Source organism: Phaseolus vulgaris, unplaced genomic scaffold, assembly GCF_000499845.2.
Source record: "Phaseolus vulgaris cultivar G19833 unplaced genomic scaffold, P. vulgaris v2.0 scaffold_17, whole genome shotgun sequence".
In the NCBI taxonomy this organism is placed as follows: domain Eukaryota; kingdom Viridiplantae; phylum Streptophyta; class Magnoliopsida; order Fabales; family Fabaceae; genus Phaseolus; species Phaseolus vulgaris.
The window spans coordinates 311469-336037 of NW_027174086.1; the positions used below are offsets into that span (position 1 = coordinate 311469).

General features: G+C 30.1%; 3 protein-coding genes across 12 annotated transcripts; 2 read left to right on the forward strand and 1 right to left on the reverse strand.

The window, feature by feature from the left end:
- Positions 1-594: 594 nt before the first annotated feature.
- LOC137817128 (nuclear transport factor 2B-like) lies at positions 595-2738 on the forward strand. Its single transcript, XM_068620366.1, has 2 exons — positions 595-952; positions 2375-2738. The coding sequence occupies exons 1-2, from the start codon at positions 656-658 to the stop codon at positions 2447-2449; spliced, it is 372 nt and encodes a 123-aa protein (XP_068476467.1). The 5' UTR covers positions 595-655; the 3' UTR covers positions 2450-2738.
- Positions 2739-3367: 629 nt separating this feature from the next.
- LOC137817127 (calmodulin-binding transcription activator 4) lies at positions 3368-12569 on the reverse strand. 10 transcript variants are annotated; one of them, XM_068620361.1, is made up of 13 exons: positions 12221-12569; positions 11489-11620; positions 11240-11355; positions 10569-10657; positions 10255-10300; positions 8692-9151; positions 7244-7392; positions 7026-7125; positions 6714-6937; positions 5628-6304; positions 4498-5071; positions 4004-4297; positions 3368-3689 (listed from the first exon to the last, which is right to left on the reverse strand). In XM_068620361.1, exons 1-13 carry the CDS (start codon positions 12228-12230, stop codon positions 3594-3596), a joined length of 2967 nt encoding a protein of 988 aa, XP_068476462.1. In that variant the 5' UTR covers positions 12231-12569; the 3' UTR covers positions 3368-3593. The 10 variants fall into 10 exon arrangements, with proteins under 10 accessions (XP_068476462.1, XP_068476464.1, XP_068476463.1 ...); XM_068620363.1 differs by having other exon boundaries at positions 7026-7122; positions 12221-12551; XM_068620362.1 differs by having other exon boundaries at positions 6714-6940; positions 7026-7122; positions 12221-12534.
- Positions 12570-23743: 11174 nt separating this feature from the next.
- Positions 23744-24244, forward strand: LOC137817130 (uncharacterized). The gene has a single exon (XM_068620368.1). The coding sequence runs from the start codon at positions 23826-23828 to the stop codon at positions 24033-24035; it is 210 nt and encodes a 69-aa protein (XP_068476469.1). The 5' UTR covers positions 23744-23825; the 3' UTR covers positions 24036-24244.
- Positions 24245-24569: the final 325 nt, after the last annotated feature.

Below are 24569 nucleotides of genomic sequence, written 5' to 3' on the forward strand. Positions count from 1 at the left end.
AAAATAATTAACTTCTTCTAAATGTACTTAAAAAATAAATTTTAAATAAATAAATTTACTTATAAATAAATATATTTTTATATAAAATATTAAATTGAGATTTTGGAAACAAATTTTAAACCCATGTCAAAATTCAAAAACGTTTCTTCAATATAAAATTAAGCAATAATAAATAATTAACCTTAAATTAAGAATTGCATAATCAATCTTGCATAATAATGTTTTTTTGCAATAAATAAAGTTATCAATATATTTACATAAACATTTTTGTACTCTTGTATCCCTATATTTATTAACTAATTTCTTAGTTTCTATTATTTACAGACCTACTCAGAAACGTTAAAAACATTTTATTGTATAATTAAAAATTAAATAAAAAATTATTATATTTTATAAAAAAATTGTTTTAATTTGGTAAAAAATTAGAGGTGGTTTGTTATATAATTGTAATATTATAAAAATGAATGAAAAAGTATTTTGAAGATTATTTGTAGGTATAAAGTTTTATGATTTGATTAGAAATGGTGATAATTGTTTATAATAAAGTTTGTTTATAGTTGGTACGTAAAAGATACGCTAAAGTAAAGGGTGATTTAGAAAAGAATATAAAAGGAGGGGAAAGAAGAAAGAGAAAGAGAGTGTGGGAGTGGGAGAGATGGATCCAGACACGTTGGCAAAGGCATTCGTAGAGCACTACTACTCAACCTTCGACACCAACCGCCCAAGCTTGGCCAATCTCTACCAGGATGCTTCCATGCTCACCTTTGAAGGCCAGAAGATCCAAGGCGCTTCCAACATCGTCGCCAAGCTCACTTCCCTCCCTTTCCAGCAGTGCCACCACACCATCTCCACCGTCGACTGCCAACCTTCCGGTGTCAACGGCGGCATGCTCGTCTTCGTCAGCGGCAACCTTCAGCTCGCCGGCGAACAGCACACTCTTAAATTCAGTCAGGTACTCCCTCCCCCTCTCCCTCTCTCTATCTCTCTTTGTTAGGGTTTTCTTCACACTCCGATCCATCCATTTCCCTTTCGATCTGCTTTCCTTTCCTTTAGTTCTCTGTTTCTCTTTCCGTGTTCAATTGCTTGGGCCGGCTTTGGTGATCGCCTTTACCTGTGTGTATTTCTTTGAAAATGTTGCCTTCTTACTCTGTGAAACCTAAATTGTTACGTGTGTAGAGGTTTAGGTTGTTATTAATGCTATTTACTTCGGAATGTGTGAGGGACAGAAGAGAGTGGGTAAAGGAGGAAGTAGGAAGGTTATTGAATGATGGTGTTTGATGAATTATAATCATTGGTGAGAATGGCCAGTTTGTGATTGGAAATCTAGGGTAACTGTAGAGTCAAGGTTTTCTTTTTTGGTAATCATAGTATTGGTACCTATTATTCATTGGGTGTTGTAGCGTACAGAATGTGGATACTTCCCTCTTAATGTGGATACTTGAGCCAACCAATGTTGGTCAAGGTGTGTTTAGAATTGAAAGTGGCAACATAGTTATTCATCCTTTAGTATTTTAATTTTAATGGACTGTATTCATTGGATCAAAGTTGTTTTTTTTTTGGATGGTTATGGATTGGACTACAGAACATCTGATGGATCATTATTGTTCACAAGTGAAAAGTTCTTCAAGGCGGTCTCAATTTTCAGATGCTTTGGAAATGTTTCACGAGCCTAACATTCTTCCACATGTGTTGTTCTTGTCTTTTTCGTTGATATCAATTTGCAAGCAAAATTATTGCACTTTTCTTTATCAGTGCCTGGGTAGGTTATCTGAAAATCCTTTCTTCCAAATTTCAACTTAGATTGAATTTGGGGTCAATTTAGAAGCTTGTGGGGGACATCCAACTGTTTTGTTTCATCAATTGCTGTCAGAATGATTTCTTCCTATCATTCTCACTAGGTTCTAATGGAATTCCACAAGAATTATGCTAGAGGCTTCAAATTTAATGAAATTTCAATGTCTTCAAGTAGAAGTCATTCAATTCTGACCTCTTTGTAAGCAGGTGGGATTATGAGTTGGGTATTGTCAAGGTGGCGCACCAACACTCAGTCTCTCCACCAAAATTGTTTGTCTCTTGTTAGAGGAGCTGAATTCCTTATTCTGAAGGGGAAAATGATGGGTTGTCAAAATCCTGTTTTTTTTCACTGAAATGTTGTCTTAAGTGTCGAAAGTGAAATTTTGCCGAATTTTTTTATATCCATATCAACTTTTTGTTATCCCTTTCTATACATGTGCTCTTACACTTGTAATTCTGTATTATATTTTTCCTGTGCACGTAGAAATACTTTGTATTTTGGTGCGCGTATCCTCGCTTTTTCTTGCTCTACTGTTTATCTAATTTCAGTCAATCACTAAATTTGTCATTCTCTTTCCAGATGTTCCATTTGATGCCAACTCCGCAGGGAAGCTATTATGTATTGAATGACATATTCCGTTTGAACTATGCATGAAGATAGACCCAGCAAATACATGGGCTGAAAGGCCATAGAAGAAGTTTGCCCTATAGCTAGCTGTTTCAGATTTGACATTTGAAATTTAAAAAGGGTTATTTTTGGTTGGTTGTGTTGAATCCTTAATTGTGTCTGTTGTGTTTAGAATTTTCTGTTGTGACTGATTTGAAAAAAAACCTTCAAGGGTAAATTGTTGAAAGATTACTGGGTATTGGAGATTGAAAACTTTAATATATTTGTGATCTGAGATATTGGGTCCAAGCATCTTGACCCATTTTACCTCTATAAATTAGTTTATGCTTGCAGTCATAACATAATGTTTTGTTCACCTAAGGTAAGAAGCGGGATGTTTATCTTTTCTCTTTTTCCCAGAAAAGATAATCAATTTAGATGTTATTGTTGTGTAATTATTGTGGTTAAAATGGGGTTGTTGGTTTGTAAATATAGACTTCTATGGCACAATGTTGAGTAGCTGGTTTCAAACCTGAATGGTGATTATTTTCTGGACACTTGTTTAGTGTTAATAAAAAATTATTTTCATTGGAGAGATGATCAGATGATGCTGATCAGTAGTGTTACACATACAGGTGAGTGATATAAATAAGATTAATCCCTTTACCCAGCAATGTGAATTTGACTTGCATTTGCGGTTATGTCAATGACGGCTGATTAAATCAAATCTGTATCGGCTATAGCTTCCATACAGACTTGCCAAATTCGGTAATAAAATAAGATAAACGAGAAAGAAAACCTCTATTTAACATTGTAGTGGTTGGGACCTCTTTACGTGGTAACACCCCAGAGCGAGAGTGTTGCTTATGGGTTTGTCACTGTAACAATGAGAGCAATGTTGACGGTAGTACTAACATATCATCCAACGATGCTATATTTTCAGATGCCATCTACAACTCAGGGAAATGCGATAGAAACTTAATCCATTCAATTTGAAACCCCACTCTACATGCATTCAACACAATTCTATATTTTACAATCCAACAATGTTCACGTCATTATCACTATACAATCAAGACTGTCTCAAACTAATAAGTCAGCTAGTAAGCATCTAAAATACAAAGACCGTCGAAATGGTTATTCAGAAATTAATCATTCAAAAGAATGAGAATTAGCAAGGGTAGCGTTGCTCCTAGGGAAATGGATATAAGTCATCTTCCATAAATAAGGCATTCCCCACAGAAGTGGTTGATGATACTTCGTCACTCGTACCCGCCACAAGTTCAGCCTGCCAAATATTGACAAGTTATGCATTGACAGCACAAAGCAACTGCACTCTATAGTCAAAATGGTTGATAGCTTTATAGTATATGTTTACTACTTTGGATCTTTTAGGATGTAAGGAGTTTCAGAATATAGAGTACTAAAACACTCAAGTTCTTCAAGTTTTGTGTCCAAACAGATTGAGTACGGAATGCTCAACGGAAGCCTCATGCAATACAATGTCTTAAATTTTCAAGTAGTGGCAAACTAAGAGACAATGACTATGACCACTCTGATAAAAGGCATACACTTGACACTGTCGTTTTTAAAATAATTTACCTTAGATTGACGATATTTCTCAAGCATGCGACGATATTGGTCACGAGCATCTGGTGAGTCGACCATGGACATCACCCGTGAAACAGCCTTTTCAATTTCTACATCCACCTTCTGTTTTCGGAACACCTTGAGAATATCTTCATCTTCATCATCATTTTCATTAATGTCCATCTCTGGTCGGAAACCTCGTAAACCAGCTCCTTTTCTTCTCCATCGTAGCACGACCTTGTCCAAGATTCCAACTGCCCATAATACCTTGTAATGCTTCCTAACCTGGTAACCCCTCACATGAGCCTGCCCAAATAAAATAGAATTTGGTTGACATCAATGATGTTAAAGATCAAAGTATGCACGCCAATGTTTGGTATTAAAATCAAAATTATTCACCTTACAAAGAATCATTAAGTACTATTTCTGTATAACTTATGAAAAATATACACGTAGTTCTTGGTATTCATTTTTTCCAGGCAAACACTAAAGTTGACATTTATTACCTGTATCTTCACTACTTTTTGGCGCAATGATAAGAAATCTTTGCGACCTTTCCAACCACGATATTTCTTCTGAATTGATAAAGCAGCTGAATTATGTTCACGTGAGCTTCGAAAGGCAAGTTTTGACATAGCAGAAATTTCTTGAATGCTACCAATGCCACCTACACTCGTACCACAACTATTTATACCTTCTCTTGCTCTCCGTTTTCTAAAAGAATGTGACCGAAAAGCCGATTGTATCCGCGCAGCTGCCTGAGTTACATTTCTGACAGCAGCCAAGGTATGTTTGAGTGACGCCTGATCCTCATTGGCAGCAAGATTTTCCTTGGAGACACTGGTAACAGTCATATCTGCCTGAAGCTGGGCAGAACTTTTAGATAATTCACTCTCTTCCAGTACAAGTGATGATAGGTGGCTTGTCACAGCTACCTCTGAAAGATATCCTGCTAGTCCCTTGTTCCCATTGCTGGCTGCAATAGATGCAGCAGTTTTACCGATTGGGTCTTGTGCAGTTGGATCTGTCACAGCTCCAGCAGATGCTCCAGAAGCTACAAGTGAAGCGACCATTTTTTCCCTACATAGAATAACAAAACTTCAGGAAAATAACATCCAAAATACTTTAAAATGGAACAGGTAATTTTACTTCATGATCATCAGTTCCAGCAAAAGACTGGATGAACCAATTATCGTTATTAATTAGAAATTAAAGTCCACATTTGCCTTTATTGATTATATACATGATCAACTAATTTCTGATGAGAAGCAAGCATGCTACATGCGGGTTTGTTAAACCCTCAATGTTGCCAACAGCCAACCAACCTAACACAGTCTGCATCTCTAGAAATTCAATTTTCAGACTTGAATATCTGAAATGCTTATCATATATTTTGTCTAGCACTTAGGGCTTTAATACATTTCTTGTCCTTGTTATCTTTCCTTCCATCTGTTTTCTATTCTTCCAAGGAAAGAAATTTATTCACATATTTTACCAAGCACGTGTTGTTTCCTCAAAACTATAAGAATGCATGTTTTCCCTAACTTCGTTAACAAGCCTTGTATAGCAATATTAACATATTTCACCAAAGTTAAATAATCAGTTAACATAAGCAAGCCCTCTAGATTTCTATTACCTTCCGAAACGGGCAGCCCAATGAAGGGCAGTCCACCCACTGATGTCACGGAAATTTATATTCACTCCACAACTAAGAATAGGGTTCAAGGCCCACTCAAAACCCAACCCAGCAACCATGTGAATAATGCCTTGCTCTTTCTTGGACAGAGAGCAGTCTGTCTCTTCATCTCTTTCCTGAGATCTGTAAGAAAGCCACTGTTGAAGCTTATCCTTTAGAAGTTCTTCGAGAAGCCAATCAGTAGTACTAGTCGACGTACCACCACCAACTAGAAGAGTCTCTATAATATGGCTCCATGAGTCATCATCAGCTTTCTGTTTTATGAGAGGAATTCCCGATTCTATGTTGTCATTCTTTATTGTTGATGTAGAAAGAAGCATCTGCCCTAATCTAACAAGTAATAACAGCTCTTCAGGACTTCTAGTGGCTTCTGTTTTCAATTGAGTACATTGGGTGCAACTATAGGTCTTGTCGCGATATTCAAACTCTCTGACTTCACTGCAGGACTCCCGGTTTCCAGAAGTAATGCACAGAGTAACCTTTCCGGGAAGGTAAGGTGGAGCTTCACAACAGATTACACCATCATGAATTATCTGAACAGGAACTTCAACATCACCAAGCATGCATGCCCAGGTAGAATCTGAGGGGTGACAGAGAAAAGACCCAACAATGATGACCTACGCAGAGAGAATGGAGCTTTAGGAATCAAATTTTGACAAAATCAACACAAAATAAAGCTTCAAGATAACAAAGTTGACAGAGAAAAAAAGTGATACTCCTCTTATTCAGTCTTAAATGTCCAAAGACACAAGCTAGATTAACATTTCCCTAACCTAATTATTTATAAATAGACTGAGATTTATATATAATTGCTTTACACCATCACTACAACAAGAATTTTTTTATAGATTTTAGCAAAGTCAATAATATAATTTAAAACACTTCAGGAACCGATGTAAGGTATAAGCACCAACAGTTATTAATCAATGAGCACTTTCACTTCATTGTCTAGAAGATGCCACTAATGCAAAGAGTAATAAATCATTGCACAGGGGATGCAAGTAGTTTGGCTTTGAGGGCACAAACCTTAGTGGTCTCAGTGGCATAACCCCATTCTGGGGAGAGTGTCTTAATAGTAAATTTCTGTTTGTGTGCAATGGTCAAGCTTGAATCTGCATCCAGAGGAGCTACTATTTGGCTTTGGTCAAAGAATGTTCCATAGTAGTCAGAATTAGTTACTCGTGTTTCCACCATAGAAGAATATGCAGGAAATTTGACTTCACCCACCCCTTGAGGCGGTGAGAAAACAGCTGCTAACATGAGTGGGGAATCAGAAGTTGAAGAAAATCCAAAATATGCCAAAAAAAGTTAAGTTAAACAGATGAAATTATATCATACAGCTTTGAGAATTATCACTGTTGAAATTGAGCCAGTGACTCTCTTCCTGGTTGGAAACTGGTACTAGTACCCTTCCCAGAAAAGATACTGAATTTTCCTGCTTTAAGAATCAAACATTTTAAGAATTGCATAAACACAAGAGAATCATTTCAACATCTGAACAAACATAAATTGCAAAATCATATAAATTCTATGAACTAAATCATAGAAACACTTACATTTCCAGCCGTCAAGTATACATTTTTTGGTGGTAACTTGACAGAAGTTGAGGACTCGCATGATCCAAGCACCCCTGTCCATAAAGCCTTTTCATTTCCGTCAGGGTATCCATGGTCTATTAGTTCATGATAACATTCACCACCATCACCTATAAAAGTAAACACTTTTAGCATCTTTTTTCTTCCTCTCTTACGAGGTGATGTTTCCACAATGAAGAAGACAAAGCAAACTACAAGGAGCTGAATTTCAGTTGAAATTCAAAATATTAAAGTTATAAATGAAGGAATTGAACGGATGAATTACTAATTTAGAAGGAAAAACTTCAAGCAGAACGAAAACCATAATAACAACGTACAAAAACTTTTGGCCACTAAAATAACAAAATATTGAGTTAGCAGTGTCAAAAACCCACACATACAACCTGTAGATTCTGAATGGGCAAGTGAGCTTTAAACAACCATAACTTTTGATATACATGTAGTTAACAAGGCCCATATGGTGTCAACAGAAAGCTCATTTTGAGCCTCTTGTTGCACATTTGCAACCCGGATTACCCTTTTTGAGACTAATTTTGAACCCTCAATCTACTGCATAAGTACATTTTGAAGCTGTTTTAGTGTTGTTCCTTAAGCTTTTCATTAAACTTAGTATTTTCCTTGTTTATGCTGTGTTATGATCTCCGTGGCCTCTTTTAAAATAAGACCACAACCTTTTCTCTCAGACTTTAAATTTGCTTGCTATTATTAGAGGTTTACTAAAACCACATGCAATTTATCAAGACTAGTACCATTGTTTTATTTTCTTTATCAACCATAAAAGAAGAAAAACACACAATATCTTATGTAAGGTATGTAATTTCCAATCAAACCTTTACAGCTTGTTCCACATTTTTATATGTTTTTATAAAGTCTACTGGAGTAATGTCAATTTCAAAAATCCCTAGCTGTGAGTAAGCTTTTAAAAACCATTTTTTATGGTTACATGGCTCATAATAAGAATCACTTTCTCTTAACATTCATGTTGGGAAAGAACCAAGTCCCACAATAACTGGAGATAGTGCCAAAATAATGTATATAAACTACGGGGCAACCTCCTCCTACAAGCTAGCTTTCGGGTTGAGTTAGTCCCAAACCCAAAACTCATATAGTTCCCACATTGCATATAATAATTTGGGAATTAGGTTTTGATGAGAAAATTAAACCAGCTAAACAGAGACACCAAACAAGATGGTTATGATAATAGTGAACGATTTAATCAAAACATGCATGCTATAAATTTCCACCAACAAATTACAGAAAATTAGTGGGGCAGTGTAAGATGCTGAAGCAAGAAGTGTTACATAAGTAGAAGACAATGTATGCGACAGGTTAAATTACAATATAGATTATGCACTCAGACATTTTACTAATTTAAACTATATGCTCTCAACAGATGAAGTTTGTTTTACCTTGTCCTCCCTTATATTCATCATAAAATAGCCCTTGATCATCAGATCCAGAGAAAGCTGCAGATTGATCTTGATTGCTGATCACCGTTTGATTGTGTAGAAGGTTTGGATCGTGGGCAGCTTCGTGCTTATTGCAGAAGGGAGCAATATCTTCAAAGCTGTCCTCATTCAAACTTAATTGTACCTCTAGTCGGCGCAAAGCTTGAGTAACTACAAGCTCAGATGAGGTTCCTGATTCTGCATCAGTTCCATCCATGTGATCCATTTTATTGCTCAGAATGAATATATCAGACGTAACTTCTGTAGTTCCAGAACTGGAGAAACTCTGATTAGGTTCATATGAATCAACAAGTGTGGATGTTGACCCTGGATTCTGATTAGAATATGGGCTAGGACTCTGACAAAATGCAGAAGAGGAACTTGGTGACAATTGTGCACCGGCTCCAGAACTTAGTCTTCCCTATAACATGAGTGCATATGTTAAACCAAAACTTGAACATGGGCTGCACAACAATGTCGCTATGCACATGCTGAATAAAAGAATATGATCAACTAATTCCCATCCAAGATACCAAATATGATTCTTAAGATTTAAGAATATCTTCATTTGAGAAAAGGAAAGAATTAGTGCAGAAAAGCAATACGATGATGCAAATCTTAGGAATAATCACTGACTTTTCTTATATCAATTGTCCTTATCTTGGAAAGAATTAAATTCCAAAGATTCATAAGTAGGAAAACAGTTATCCAAAGTGCATTTGGTCTTAAAATTAGGATATGGGAGGTGAGATGAGATGTAGGCATCCATGTTGGTTAGTTCAGGTAAGTAAAGGAGCATAAAGGCATGCTCATAAACTTAGGGAATAGAAAAAGTTTCAGGAAGGTGAGAGAATGCACGGGGAATGGCTTTAATTCATAGTTGAATTGTTTTGCACAGTAATCATTAAAGAGTCTAATTTTCATGAACTATCAATATAAAGAATTTTACACCGCCAATCAATTAGAAGATATTACCTATAAAGTAATTAATACAAAAATCAACAATTTTCATCGTACATGACAATCTATGATTAGATGATAACGTAAAAAAACTTTTACACTATCGTTCATACAAATTAAATTCACTATTAAATGATCATATGCCTCTTTGGAAGCATAAGTGTACACTTAAAAAGGAAGTTTGAAAATAGAAAATGCGAGAGGGAGTTACAACTTACAACACGGAAGTAATATTAATGAACAAAACAATCAACATACCACTGAAACAAGAAATACAAACAGCACATTGACATATGCATGAACCATCTACAGAAAGTAAATATTTAAGAATACAAGATAAATGTTTGAAATTTCTCAAAACAGAAAAGTGAACTAAATTATTTGTGTTTCACAAGAGAAAGGTAAAAAGGGAGGACAAGTGTAAGAAAAATAACTAATCAGAAACGGGTAAGACAGTGAGCAATCTTGCATAAAAGGGTTCCCAAAATTTTCTGGAGGGACAATATGCACAAGGGTACAAGTATTATTGTCATGTTTATCTGATATTACATATTGGAGACTCACCTCACTTGTGTTTCTATAATGCACAAGAACAATATGCTCATATTCCCTGCCATGAAACAATATCAACGGTGATTATGAAGAACTACTACAATTACAAATATACAAGCATATCTCAAATAGTATGAACATCAAAGTTGATTCTGTTTCAAAGTATATAGGCTAATTCAATCTTTGCAAATCATTTAATGTTTAGTTAATAGGAGGATTTTTTTCCTGAATGCTGCATGTTTGTTTTAAAGGTTACAGCATTTTGTGATAAGTATAATAGTAATGTATGAGGGATATGTAGTTAGATAATAGTTAAATTTACTCACGGATCCAGCATCCAATAGCTCCGCCTCTGGAAACTAGGGTTCTGCTCTCCGTGTGCATAATAACAATTTAAGGCTTCAACATTTCCAACCTATTTATGCAGATTATTAAAATATTTCCAGTGAAGAAATCAGTATATGGAATACCATGCAAAAACAAATGGTGACCTAAACTCTAAATATAGCAACAGTAAGTGAACAATGTTCAGAAAACATACTAAAAAGTACCCTTGAACAAATGTTATTTATATGTAATATATATAAAGGATAACTTATTTTTAACATGGCTTCTCTAAATTCTTATTTTTAACTTGAGAAGCTAATTTTAATTTATGGAGAAGCTCATTTCATTTTTATTTTATTTTATTTTATTTTTTCTAAAAGTATTTATGAAGAAACTTGTCTAATGCAATTGAAAATGAAACTTCTAATAAGGATTTTTAAAATATTTTTAAATAATACCATCTGTCACTAGTCACCTGTTTGAGACATCTATTCAAAGTTTTGAATATACTTTTTCAAACAATTCAAGAAATCTTTCCTCCCTCTTACATACAGATTTATGGCTGCATTTCTACAACTGAGACCCCCTCTAGACACTTGCTAATAAGTGTTCCTTTTTCATGGAAACCTAATAATCACAACAGCACATACACTAGTAAGTAGCTACCCACCTTCAGTCGTTCGTGTGCTTCTCCCACAGTTCTTCCATCTCTTTTCTTGCGCCAGTTATGACCATCTTTCCGGAAGAAACGCAGGACTCTTTTGTTAAACAGAAACAAGGATCCACCTGTTAAGTAGATCAAATAATAATGCTGACATTCAGCACTTTATAGTCATTCTAAATAAACAGACAAGAATAACAAAGGTTGTCATTTTTTCTTATTTCTACAATCAATCTGAAAAGGGAACACGGCTGTTACTGGTTGGCTGTTGCGGGGGCTCTTGGGTGAGCAGGAACTTTTCATGATTCTGTAAAATGTACATCACTTCTGCAGGCTTCAGCCATCTGGCTTGAGCTTCGTGATGCAGATCATTAATATCGTATTCGTAACCTGAAACAACAACAACAAATAAATCAAACAAGTTAGAAACCTTTCTATCAGCATCATCATCACCATCGTTTTCTTTTCTACCTTAAAGCAGATGAATTAGATAAGACGGCGACATTTTTATCCATTAATAAAAACTTCAAATTCAACTAACAACTTAAATTTTTCTTCCCTGCACAGCACCAATCAATTACTCCAATATCACATTTCATTCGGAAGCAAAATGGGTTAGGGACAGCAAAATAATCTATTAAATTAAATCAAAATGCTAAAAGCATGTTACATAGAATATACTAAAATGCTTTAGTGTAACTGCGAGTGTTTATTTTTCACGGATTCCAAACAATAACAATAGATTCCGAAGCTCACATGGTCCCAATTAAAAGCAACAATGACAGAAAACTAAACAAAATGCATACACACAAAGTCATAAGTGATGTGGTTCATTTCCACAACCCAATCAAACCAAGTCAAATCCAATCAATTACTCCAATATTACATTTCAACTACCCAAAACCCCAAAACATTAGATATCCCAATTTCCCAGTTTCTTTTTCTTTTCCTAAAGAAAACACGATTAAGAAAACAACAAGACACTTTTACCAGGTGTCATGGTATTGAACCAGAGGAATGAAAAGCTAGAAGTGGAACGGGACACCGAGCATTTTTTTGAACTGGAGAGACTTCTAGATTTGGTTCGGTGCGGTGCGGTCTACAACGCACGCGCGAGTTGGTTCCAAAAGATGGATCGAGAAAGGAAGTTGAAGAAGCAGAAAGTGGAGACACACAGAGTTGGTGTTGGTCGAAACTTACTATGGATTTGAGGTTGTGATTAAGGTTAAGGTTAACCAAACGTGCTTTTATTACACAACTTATTTATTGTAACAAGTGTATTAAACAAGTAGGAGACCAAGACCAAGACCAACGTATATCCGAAACTTTATTTAAGATTGCTATGTCTTGTTTTTCCCACCTCTTTAACATATTTTTAGTTATTTAAAGATCTACATGAGAAATACTTTGCAATTTTTATAAAAAGACTTCAAAGTTGGAGCAAGTTTGATTTTTCTGACCATTAAACACAACTAGTTCTTTATAGTCAGAGTTTACCTTTTCTCAACATGTTCAACTACCTTTCTAAATATTTAAAGAAATATAAAAGACAAAATGAATATTTATTAGGTGGTTATAAAAGTGCAACTAAAGATAAAGAATATTCTAACTCTTCAGTTATTTTTGTCTTAAATATTTTATTTTTATTTCAATCAAATATATTTAATGAGCCCAACCCATTTGAATGGATGATCTATAAAATAAAAAGTTTTATGAAGTAGTACGGAAACACAAGCTTGTGTGTGTATATATATTCGTATTTTTATTATAGTAAAACTAGTAGAAATACATATACAGAATAAAAATTAAATAAAAATAATAATTTTATAATAATTATTAAAATAAAAAATGTTACTGAAATTTATGTTGCAATTATAAAAATTGTGTATAAATTTCAGTTATAAAAATACTTTTTTATTTTATTTATGATATTATAATTATATAATAGAATATTTATAATTTATCATCAAAATAAAAGATAAAAAATGTTTTAAAACAATTTAATTTTTATTAATATACAGTAAAAATACTTTCAATTATATAGAATAAGTATAATTAGGTATACGATTGATTGTGTATAGAAGCAAATATTAAAAAAAACAAAATAAAAGTATTATTCTATTATAAATTTTAAAATACGTTGAAAGAAAGCAAAGAATTAATTTCTTTTGATTTTACAACAATATTTTCATTTTTCAATTGAGAGACCAAACCAAAAAAATTGGTATTTCATGCTTCGACTTCCTTATTTATAAGAAGGTGATTTCTATTAATTCATTAGTTATAAGAATAATTAAGCAAATTTAACTTTTTAATTTGATAAATAATTTACTATTTTTTTAAAATATGTTACCCATATTTTTTTGAATTTCAAAAAACTATTTAAAAATCATTTAATATAATGTATTTATGACATATTTTCTTTTCTGCAAAGTTAATATAACAATTATCTTATATTTTATTATTGAGAAAAAAATAAATTAAACTATATGCATAAATTTGAATAGTTAAAACATTTTAGAATATATATATATATATATATATATATATATATTATGTTCATCTCATTTCATGAGATAATAATTATTTTTTTATTATATTTAAAAGTTGAGTTTTATATATTATTATTGTACAATCCTATCTAATATAATAAAATTTCACATGATGAACCTATAATGGACAATATGATTCATATAAGAAAAAAATGTTTTCATTACTGTATATATAATCATAAGATATACTATTGGACTTTAATTACTTGGATTGTTAGTTGGTATAGTTCAATTACTTGGATTGTTAGTTAGTCTAGTTGATGTGAGTAATTAATTATTTTTTAAAATGTTATATTGTTTTCCAAATTCAATCTACTAAAAAAATCAATTATTAAAAGTCAATTATGAATGTATTAACTTTTTCCTTCATGAGTATTTTTATCGATCATTAATTGTAGGTTCACTACTATTTTCGATGCACTATATTAGAGTGTGATTTTATAATAATAATATGATTTATACTATAAATAAATTATCATTGATTTAATGATACATGTAAAAATTATTTGTATCTTTATTCTTTTTAAACAATTTATCGTAATACGAAAATCTCCTCCTAATATTTTTATTTTTTTCTCAAATAAAACATCATAATCTAAAATTTATTTAATAATCTAAAATTTATTTAATAATCAATGTAATATCTCTAATGTTTTGTTTGTATCTATGTATACATTATACATGCGGATGGAAAAAGACGGAAATTTTTTATTTGTTTCTAGTCATTTAGACAAGAAAGATGAATGAGGAGGGTATAAGGTATCTTGTCATGGTTGAAGAGAAAGTGAAACACAACAGAGTAAGCCACATAAGATTTTTTTAGTTTTCATTTCTGCCCCAAAATAAATGTGCTTTTGTGCATTCCAGTGTAATATTTGAAAAGAAAACATTCTCAAAAATATTTTTCTAATATTAATAATAATAAAAATCATCATTAATATTACTTTTCTTATATAAAAAATATATACTTAATATATATATATATATATAACATAATGTAATATAAATTAAATAACTATAATTATTTAGATTAATATATATATATATATAACTTAATGTAATTTAGATTAGTAAAATAAAAATAATATAATTATATTTAAATTTTTAATTTTATTTCTTTATTTTAATTTTACATTATTTTATTTTTATTTATAATTGTAATTTTATATTATTTTTAATAACTAAGATATACACAAAATTAATTATTTTTTTTCTTTTTTATACACAAGGATAAATTTATAATTTTATAATTCACACTATTAAAAATAATTTAAAATATTCTTACAATCATCACGTCACTCATAAACTTCAATAAACTTTCCTCACAAAACTATTGTAACATACCTTAATCCAAACAACCTCACTTTCTTTACACTTTCTTCTTAAATAAATCACTTCAAATTCACTTCCTCAAATCCTCTTCCCAATCCAAACACAACCTAAAATGTAATTTATAGTAATAATTTATAAATTCATTAATGATTAAATGGTCATATTAAGATTCTTATATCATTAAAGAATGATATCAGTGTTATAAAATTAAATTGGTTAATTATATTAGTGTTATATCACTATAAATTATTATTTTTTGTTAAAAATAAATTTTTTTAGTTAAAAAATATATTATACCTTTATATAATAGTATAAAATATTATAATAATATAACATCTGATGATAAAAAATTAATTAAGATAAAAAATTCTGACCTGAATAATAAATTAGAATTAATTTTTTATTAGGCCATTTTTATTGTGAAAACTATTTATGAGAGTTTAATTTGCTTTTGTAAGTTTGACCGTGTTATATCACTTTTAGTGTTTTTTTACTTATACGAAATATTTGTATCACATTTTAATTAATCTTTTATTTGATTATTAGTAGGAAAAAATATATATATTTTTAAGATATACAAATATTTATTTATCCTTATGATTTAGAAAATCATTTAAAATTGAAGATTTTAAATTTTATGTTATATTAAGAAATTAGATTTTAAACTATGATTTTTATCTGAAAAAATAAATGAATTAAAAAGAGAATTTGAGGATGTTCGAACCTAAATTATGATTTCATTTAAATTTAGAAAATGATATATATATATATATATATATATATAAATTTAATTATAAACTTACGATTGAATTCTAAAGCTTAGTACTGAAAAAGTTTTTTCTAAGTGTGAAAAACTATTTCTCCAAAGTTAAAATGAAGTTTGGATTTATTATTATCATTTCAATTAATAACTATTGGAACTTGGAAGCATTCTTTGATTTTAATAATTTCTCTCTAAGAATATGATTATTCGTCTTTAATAACATTTTTATTTTAATAAAAAAAATTATCCACATATATATTTAAGACTTTTCTTACAGGATCCCTATTTATTAGAGGAAGTATTTGGTAGAATGAATTTTTTCACTGTTATAAATACCTGAAATCGAGAAAGTATTCTTTTTTACTTTAATTTATCTTTTTACAAAAATAATATTTCCATCGGACAATGATTTCTTAAAATATTTTTTAATTAGGTCTTTCAAAAACATGAAGGCGAGAATAGCCATCTAAAGTTAAAATAAAAAATTATTAAAAATAATATATTCTAATTAAGTCATTAATATGGCAACGAATTTAGAATTTCAGTAAAAATAACATATTACTCCTTAATTTTAATAAAATTTATATGAATATTTCAACAATATTTTTTACCAGGTAAATGTACTTTATAGTTACTTTTAACAATCATAATATTTACTATTCTAGACTTTCATAAATCATAATTTTTGAATGTGAAATTCAAAATGTTCTGATATTTTCAGTAGTATGCATGTGCATGTATTTAGGTGAATTAATGAATGAAAACAAAATGGAAAATATAAAATGTAGTGTGAATGAATGGGTTGAATGTGTTTTGGCAACATATGGAGAGAGCAATGATGTGATCATAAAGAAAGACCTAGTCCTTATTAAACACAAAAGACAAGTTTTGTGTGTGAACCTGGCTAGAATATACCGTCCTGGTAGCTGAAGAGTTAATTATTTTTAGTTGACGTGGTAGTCATTTGAGTTTCTATACTCATATTGACTTTGTCCATGTTTTAAAATATATTATTAATTTTATTTTTTATTATAATTTAATGTAATACTATATAATCAAGCAATGTCACGTATAAAATAGATATTTACATTTTATAATGATAATGAAGTAAAAAAGTATAAAATGAAAAAAAATACTTTAATTATAATATAAAAATATACAAGTGAAACATAGTTTAAGTATCTTTATCTATTTCAATTCTAATTTCTTTTACAATAAATTTTTGAAGTCATAGTGGGCATTTGTTTCCTTTTTAAATTAACACATACATAATTTTTAAAATAATGTAAAACAAGAAAAGAAAATAATGATTGAAATTGTTACACCTTTCATTATAATTTTTAATGAAATTAAAAAAATTGAAACGATTTACTATAATATAATTAAAATCAATCAAGGAATGTTAGGATTTGCTTTAAAACTATGCGTGTGAGATTACTAAATGAATTAACCATGAAGAAGATGATCAAAATTAATGATGAAATCTATAAGTGATAAGGGAAGAAGAAGGAGCTAATTTTTCCACTATAAAATGTTAATGTGAATGGAGGGACAAAATTACAAACATGGGATCATGTTGAATCTGCAAAAGAGCCAGACAACATTTTAAATTCAGAAAGGTCAGACAAAAAATGAACTACAAAAATAGAAAGAAGATTATTGGAAGGTGATAATCAAGAAAATTGTCAAAGAAAGAACACAAAAATGATAAGACAACATAGGGCAAAATGAAGAGGTGTCCGAAGGGGAGGCAACGGTGGACTTGATCACACGTGTCTTAGAGACATAAAACGAAATGCATAAAATAGTGGGTCGACTAATCCAACCAGGGTGGGTTGATCATGAAGCTCAATTCATGTTAGACATGGTGCATCAAACATAAAAAATAGTGGTGACTCAAAGAGTGTTTTCTACAAACCAAATAGGCCCACAAAGACTAGCCACATACTGGATTTTATAAAATCTAATCCAAATCCAAATATTTGAATTAGATTTTAAATATAAATTGCATATTTTTATAAAAATAATTTGGATTTTTATAAATCCAAATTTAAATATTTAGGTTGAATTTTAAATCTAAATCTATATTTTTATAAAAAATAAATTAAATTGAATTTAAAATTAAATTTATATTTTCTAAAAAAATAACATAGTATTAATATAATAATATGTAAAAAAAAGCTTAATATTATATAAATATTAAGAAAATCTAATAAAATTATAATTTAATAATGCTAAAAGTTAACATTACAAATAATCATGATACAGAAAAAGTAATTGTATACAATTACAACTACAAATAAAATTGGTGATTTTCCTAATATTATTGCTAAAGTAATCAGAATGAAAAAATCAATTATTGGATTTATATCTTATTGTATAGAATATTCTCTAAATATAAATATATTTTTTGATAAAAAAATTTGGTGATATTATTGTTTGTATAACATGGTCCCTCCCACGTGTATATAATTGAAGACAACTCAAGTGTATATAATTGAAGAAAACTCAAACAAAATTTTTAAAATTTTAATATATGATTTTGTGAGAGTTAAGTTTTTTTTTTATTGAACGAGTTTTAGTTTTAAAAAAAGAAAATAACAATAATAGAAATAAATTATTCTAAGAATTAAAAAAGAGGAAAATAAAGTATAAATGAAGAAAAAAAGAATGGAGAAGTATATGAAGGAGAAAAGAAGTGAGAAGCTTAGGAGTTAGTGTGTGATATTCCTGAAACACCTTGCTTGTTAACAAAGGTTATATTGGTGCAGAGGAATGTCGTAGGTGATTGCTGAGTTAATAAAAGAAATATAGAATTAAATTTAGATTGGATCAGTTCAAAAATGGAGTAGTTTATCCTAATTGATTTAGAGCACAACAAAAATGTCAAATGAGGTTAGCTACCATCTTTAAGTAACTTGATTTTTTATGATGGTATAAGAAATTGCAATATAGAAGTAAATAAGGTATGGCAAATAGGTAAATTACTAGGAATAACACTTTTAATGGGCACGAAGAGATAATCCTTAGAAAATTTGAGGAGACGGAGAAAAGGGATTATAAAGTGGTGGAAGAAGGGGATAAAATAGATCATCAATGAAAATCCCGAGTATAACTATTAAGGGGATATAAGACTTAGTAAAAGGTAGATATATTAAGGAAATTATTAAAAAGAATGACATTAATATGATGTGTATTCAAGAAACTAAGAGAGAAAACAATTACTAAATAAATGTGTTGTTAAATGGGGGGAAATAGAGATATAGATGGATACAAAACCCAACAATAAATGGAGCAGAGGGAGTCTTGATGTGAGAGATCTGTGTGTAGAAAAGGCTTCTTATGGGTAAAAAGGAAAATGGGGAGAGAAAAACACAAATTTCATTAGTTTATGTATACTCACCATGTACGTAAAATGAAAGGAAACAACTTTGGGAGGTATTAGTAAAGATAAGAGGTTATGCTAACAATGTAATTTGGTTGTATGGTTGAGGATTTCAAATTTATAAGAAAACCAAAGGAAAGAAAAGGATAATCACAACATGGAGTAAACATGAGAGAATTAAACTAACTTAACACTTTTTTTTATATTATAGGAAGTCATAAATTTACCATTGATTGAAAGAAAATATACCCATTATAAAGCAAATATTACAACCAGGAGCAAAATTAATAGGTGATAAACCCTATTCGTATGAAGTTTTTTAAACAAAACTAAGTTACCTTTTAAAATATAATATAAAAGTCAACCTAAGTTGAATCATAAGAAGACATTCTCATCAAGTCCATTATTTGATAATCTTTCTTTTACAAGTTAAAAAACAACATAGTGATAATAAAAAATAGAGTAATGAAATAGATTGTGTAATGACAATCGTCTACTAGATTGTATATCAACACTCAAATTGTAAAAATAGAACTGAAATTAATTGGAATTGAGTAACAGAATTGAATGAAATTATAAAAATGAAATTGAAAAAACTGTAATTCAAAAAATTAGACTTAAAATGCATAGAGAATAAAATTGTAGTAATAAAACTAAAATAGAGCATGTATTAGACGATTCAAGTAAAACTAAAATAGAAAACTAGACTAGGTTGAGGATAAGTGACAATTCCGCTCAACTTTCATGAAGAAGTGTTTGATGAAGACAATATGTTTGAAGGTGTATAAAAAGTGTATATTATGGTCTTAGTTAGGTTAGAGTTGTTTAAGTAGCCTTTTGCATTTTGATTCAACCTCATACTTCATAGCCATGGTGATGAGCTTAAGCACAAGGGTTTTAAAATTCTGCTCAAGTTTTTCAAAACTATTTTACTACACATAAAATTAATCTGTTGTTTGATAAAACAATGGATTCATTTGCATTGCATCAAAACTGTTTTGATATTTTCAAAATTTTGTTTTGTCTCCAAAATCAATTTTGCTCACATGTTCACTTTTCAACTGATCATAGGTTGGTTATGTTACCGCCAAGTGCTTCTTCAAAATACAATTTTTTCTTTCAAATTTTAACCTATTGTTTTATAACAGTTTTCAAAACTGTTTTGAGAAAACTGTTTTGATTTGAATCCTATAAAAAGGGAGCTTTATCTGATTTCAAATCATCCCTAGCAATTACAAAGTGTTTACAGATTTCAAGTGATTTTCATTGAGGTTTTTCATGTGAGCTTAGTTTTTGAAAGTTTTCTTAAAAACTTTTAAGAGTTCTTGTGTTGTTTTCTTTTGGCTTGGGAGTTGAGGTTTTGTGAAAGTTCTGCAGCAGTGAGGATCCGGGTTTGAGTTCCTTAGTCTGCAAATAAGGTGTTCTCTTTCCTAATTCTTTTTTCTTGTAAAAGTGTTTTTGTATGTATTTATTGATAGTGTTTCTAGAAGTAAGTGTATTGCTGAAATAGTGTGTTTCAGCTTGTGTTCTTGGTTCTTAAAGGGTTCAAGAACTGAGTTGTTTGTAAAGATTGCTTTGTTTTAGTGGAATCCATCTTGGTGTAAGGTGAGACTAGATGTAGTTCTTATTGATAAATCTATGTGTGTCATTCTTATTCCTTAATTACTGTCTCTAAAACCAAAATCTGAAAATTTGTGATGAAATAAACTTGTTGTTTCAGAATTGAATCAATCTTTTTTTCTCCTGCATTGGCCAAAATCTCATTCTGTTTTCAAGATTTTGATAAAACTTTAATCAAACTTAAAACTCAAGGATTTCTTAATCTTTGACATATTTATTCTTAAAATTAGTCTCATAAAAACGATCTTGGTTTTAAAACTAAATTGAATCTTTGATAACTCATTGTATTCAAAGCTTTTATCCTTTGATACTGTCATCAACATTCCCACTGTATAAAAATAAGAATTGCATTAGATAGAATTCTTAAGTCAGAAATAAAATCTATTAATCCTAAAACTAATCTGTTGTATTTCTAAAATTGGTACTCGAACAAGAAAATCAATATGTTTTTCTTTAAATCAATATGTTTTTTTTCCTGTCATTATTTGCGAAAATTTCCCTAAGTACAATTTAGAAAACAAAACATAACTGAAATTAAAATTGCAATTGAGATAAATTAAAATTGAAAGGAATTAAGTAATGAATCGTGTTTTTTTTAAAAGGAATGCATTGAAGAGAAGATGTTCTCAAACAGGGTTGAAACCAAGAGAACTATTGTCTTCTTTCCTGGTTGGTCGATCTACCTTTCCTCTAGAAATTGTCACCTTGTCCTCCTTGCACTTCTCCACTCCTCATCTTCATGAACTCCACGCTCGGATGATACCTGCAAAGGAACTCTGATGCTCAAGTGAGAATTCGGTGTTCGGCACTCGATGCTATTAGTACTGGATGATGACATACCTGATTCTTGGAATCTGTGCCTATTTATATGATTATCATGAACTTTTTTTTTTATTGGACCAGAATAGGAATTTGGATCATGATTAGGAGTGTATTACCTAATGCTTGACCATTGATTAATCTTGTTAATCCCATGTTTAGGTGTAATGGTTTTGATCGTGTCGATCAGCCTTGACCGGATGTTAGATCTCCAGTTGTCGTACAAACCCGATCAATTCAGAAGAAAGTTTAGATATGAAAATGCAAAAGTTTCATAAATGTTGTTTCATTTATTATAATTAGCATAGGGCAAAAAAAAGTGTAGCAAGTTAGACATTATTGACACTAAACCCATATACAACAATGCAGAACTAACATGAATAACTGATTATGAAATTGTCTTTTGTTGTTTATATTTAGAATATGATATAATTATAGAAATATGGAGTTGATCTATTATAATCAAAAGTATCTAAATTGTGTATGTATTATTAGGAGTTTATCCTTGAACCACCATTATTTGATGTTTTATATTTTTACTTTATTGGAAGCTGAAACTCAAGATTACATTCGAGAAGAAAATGATGATTCACATTGATAAAATGTATAAACAAATTAAAATTAAATGTTAATCATAATAATTAATTACGTTTAGTTATAAAAGTGTAACATTAAACTATAGTTTTTAGTTGCATAACTATGTTTAAATTATATATATTAGGTAGTTGAAAATTTAATTACCATTGTAAATTTTACATTATTTTTATTTATGTTATCTCTAATTACAAAAATTTATAATATTATTTTTATTAATAATTTTTTTTTCTTAAAAATGGAATACATTTTTTTTAATTGTTTATAACTTACTATATTATAATATTATAATAATAAATATTGAAACTAAATGCACTAATAATATTTTTAGAAATATTAATTTGTAGTATGAAGAAATAGACCACTTTTTCAATTATTATAAGTGTTGTCTAATCTGTAGTTTTAAAACAATAAAGTATATCTCAACTTATTTTAAGATGTTATTTACGGTTTAATTTAGAGAGCTTAAATGTTTAAATTTAAAATACTCTAAATACAATGATAACAACTAAAACGTATTTCTTAAAATTATGAATAGTGTTACCTTAATTTTGTGCAAATGGCATGGCTTATTATAATAATTTAAATTTATGGTTTTAAAGAAAGAAGTGTAATCTTAATTAAAAAAAGAAAACCGTTGTCTAAATTTAAAATTATATTTATTTTACTTTAAATTATGTTTTTAATTGATGTTCAAGTTAAAAAAAATGGTACAGTATTAATGAACCCTTTGCATATTGTAAAGGGGATTTGGACATAATCCAATATTAATTGTTAGTATTTTTGTAAGAATCTTTTCACAACATTTTTCCTTTGGAGTCACTTTACGTGGAAAACTTTTAAAAGTACCTTTCACGTTCATCTGATATATTATTCAATCCGTATAGGATGCTTATATTTTTTCACTTTATTATTAATTAATAACTAGTATCCAATGAAGTATTATTATTTTTCTATTTAAAATTATGATTAATGATATTATTTTACAAAATTTAATGACCTTTCAAGGAAAATGTTTGTAAACATAATAAATAAAACTAAATAATACTTATCAAATTTTAATTAACATAAAACTGATTAATTTTACTTAAAGTATACAAATAAATAGCGAGGAAGTTCCACCCTCCTCCAATCCAAATCAGTTTTGTTATTAAAATTGAAAGAGGTATAATTAAATAATTGGAAAATTATATTGTTTTACAGAGTGAATAGGTGAATCCATTAGAGGCTCTAATTCCTTGCTTCTGAACCACATAATCGGTGGAAGTTGAATCCCCAATGATAATTAGCATGCATGGGAAGCAAGTTATTCTTAATCCATCTCCAGTATCAAAGCATATACATCACATGCAAGGTGGCGGTGAATCCAAACTAACGTATCCTCCAACCATCTTTGTCCCCCACAACAACATCTCACTCACTTCCAACGTTGCATTTATATATATACAATCTCCTTCCATAAACCCCTCACAACGTTATTCACCATTTGTGTTCCACTCAAACATTTGCAAACAGTACTAGTTGGAAAACATGTCGGATTGGGGTCCAGTGTTTGTGTCGTTGGTGCTCTTCGTGCTCTTAACTCCAGGGCTGCTGTTTCAGGTGCCTGGGAGGGGAAGGTGCGTGGAGTTTGGGAACTTTCAAACAAGTGGTGCTTCCGTACTCATTCACTCCCTCCTCTACTTTGGCTTCATATGTGTGTTTTTGCTGGCTATTAAGATCCACTTGTACCTTGGCTAGTTCATTTGCACCTTAATCACAGCCACATATACGTTTATCATTTTTGTTGGGGTATTCGTATAGTTCAATTCAGACATGTTTCTGTTCATTATTTCGCGTGGGTCTATTTTTACTTTCTTTTGTTCTTGATACCTAATTTGATCGGTTGTTGTGCCTGTATTCAGTTTTCCTCTTAATGAATGTTAGTACTTGATTTTATTCTTATTCAATTGGGTGGCCGAGTACGTTCAAACTTTGTTTTTATAATTGGAAAAGAAATACAAACCAAATTAATAAATGAAGAAAAAGAGCAGCAAACTAGTGTTCTCTAACAAAAACAATTTATACTATTTTTTATATATAAAAAATAATAAATAAATACAAATAATTTAAGGAGTGATTTAATCCTTATAATCTATCTCAAACTCCAAAAAAAAAATATCAACAAATTCTTATCCTAAAAATAATCAAATAGATCCGTTCTTTGCAATAGTTAGGATATATTATCACATTAAACTCTAAAAAACATACAAACAAAAACAACTCACTAACTAG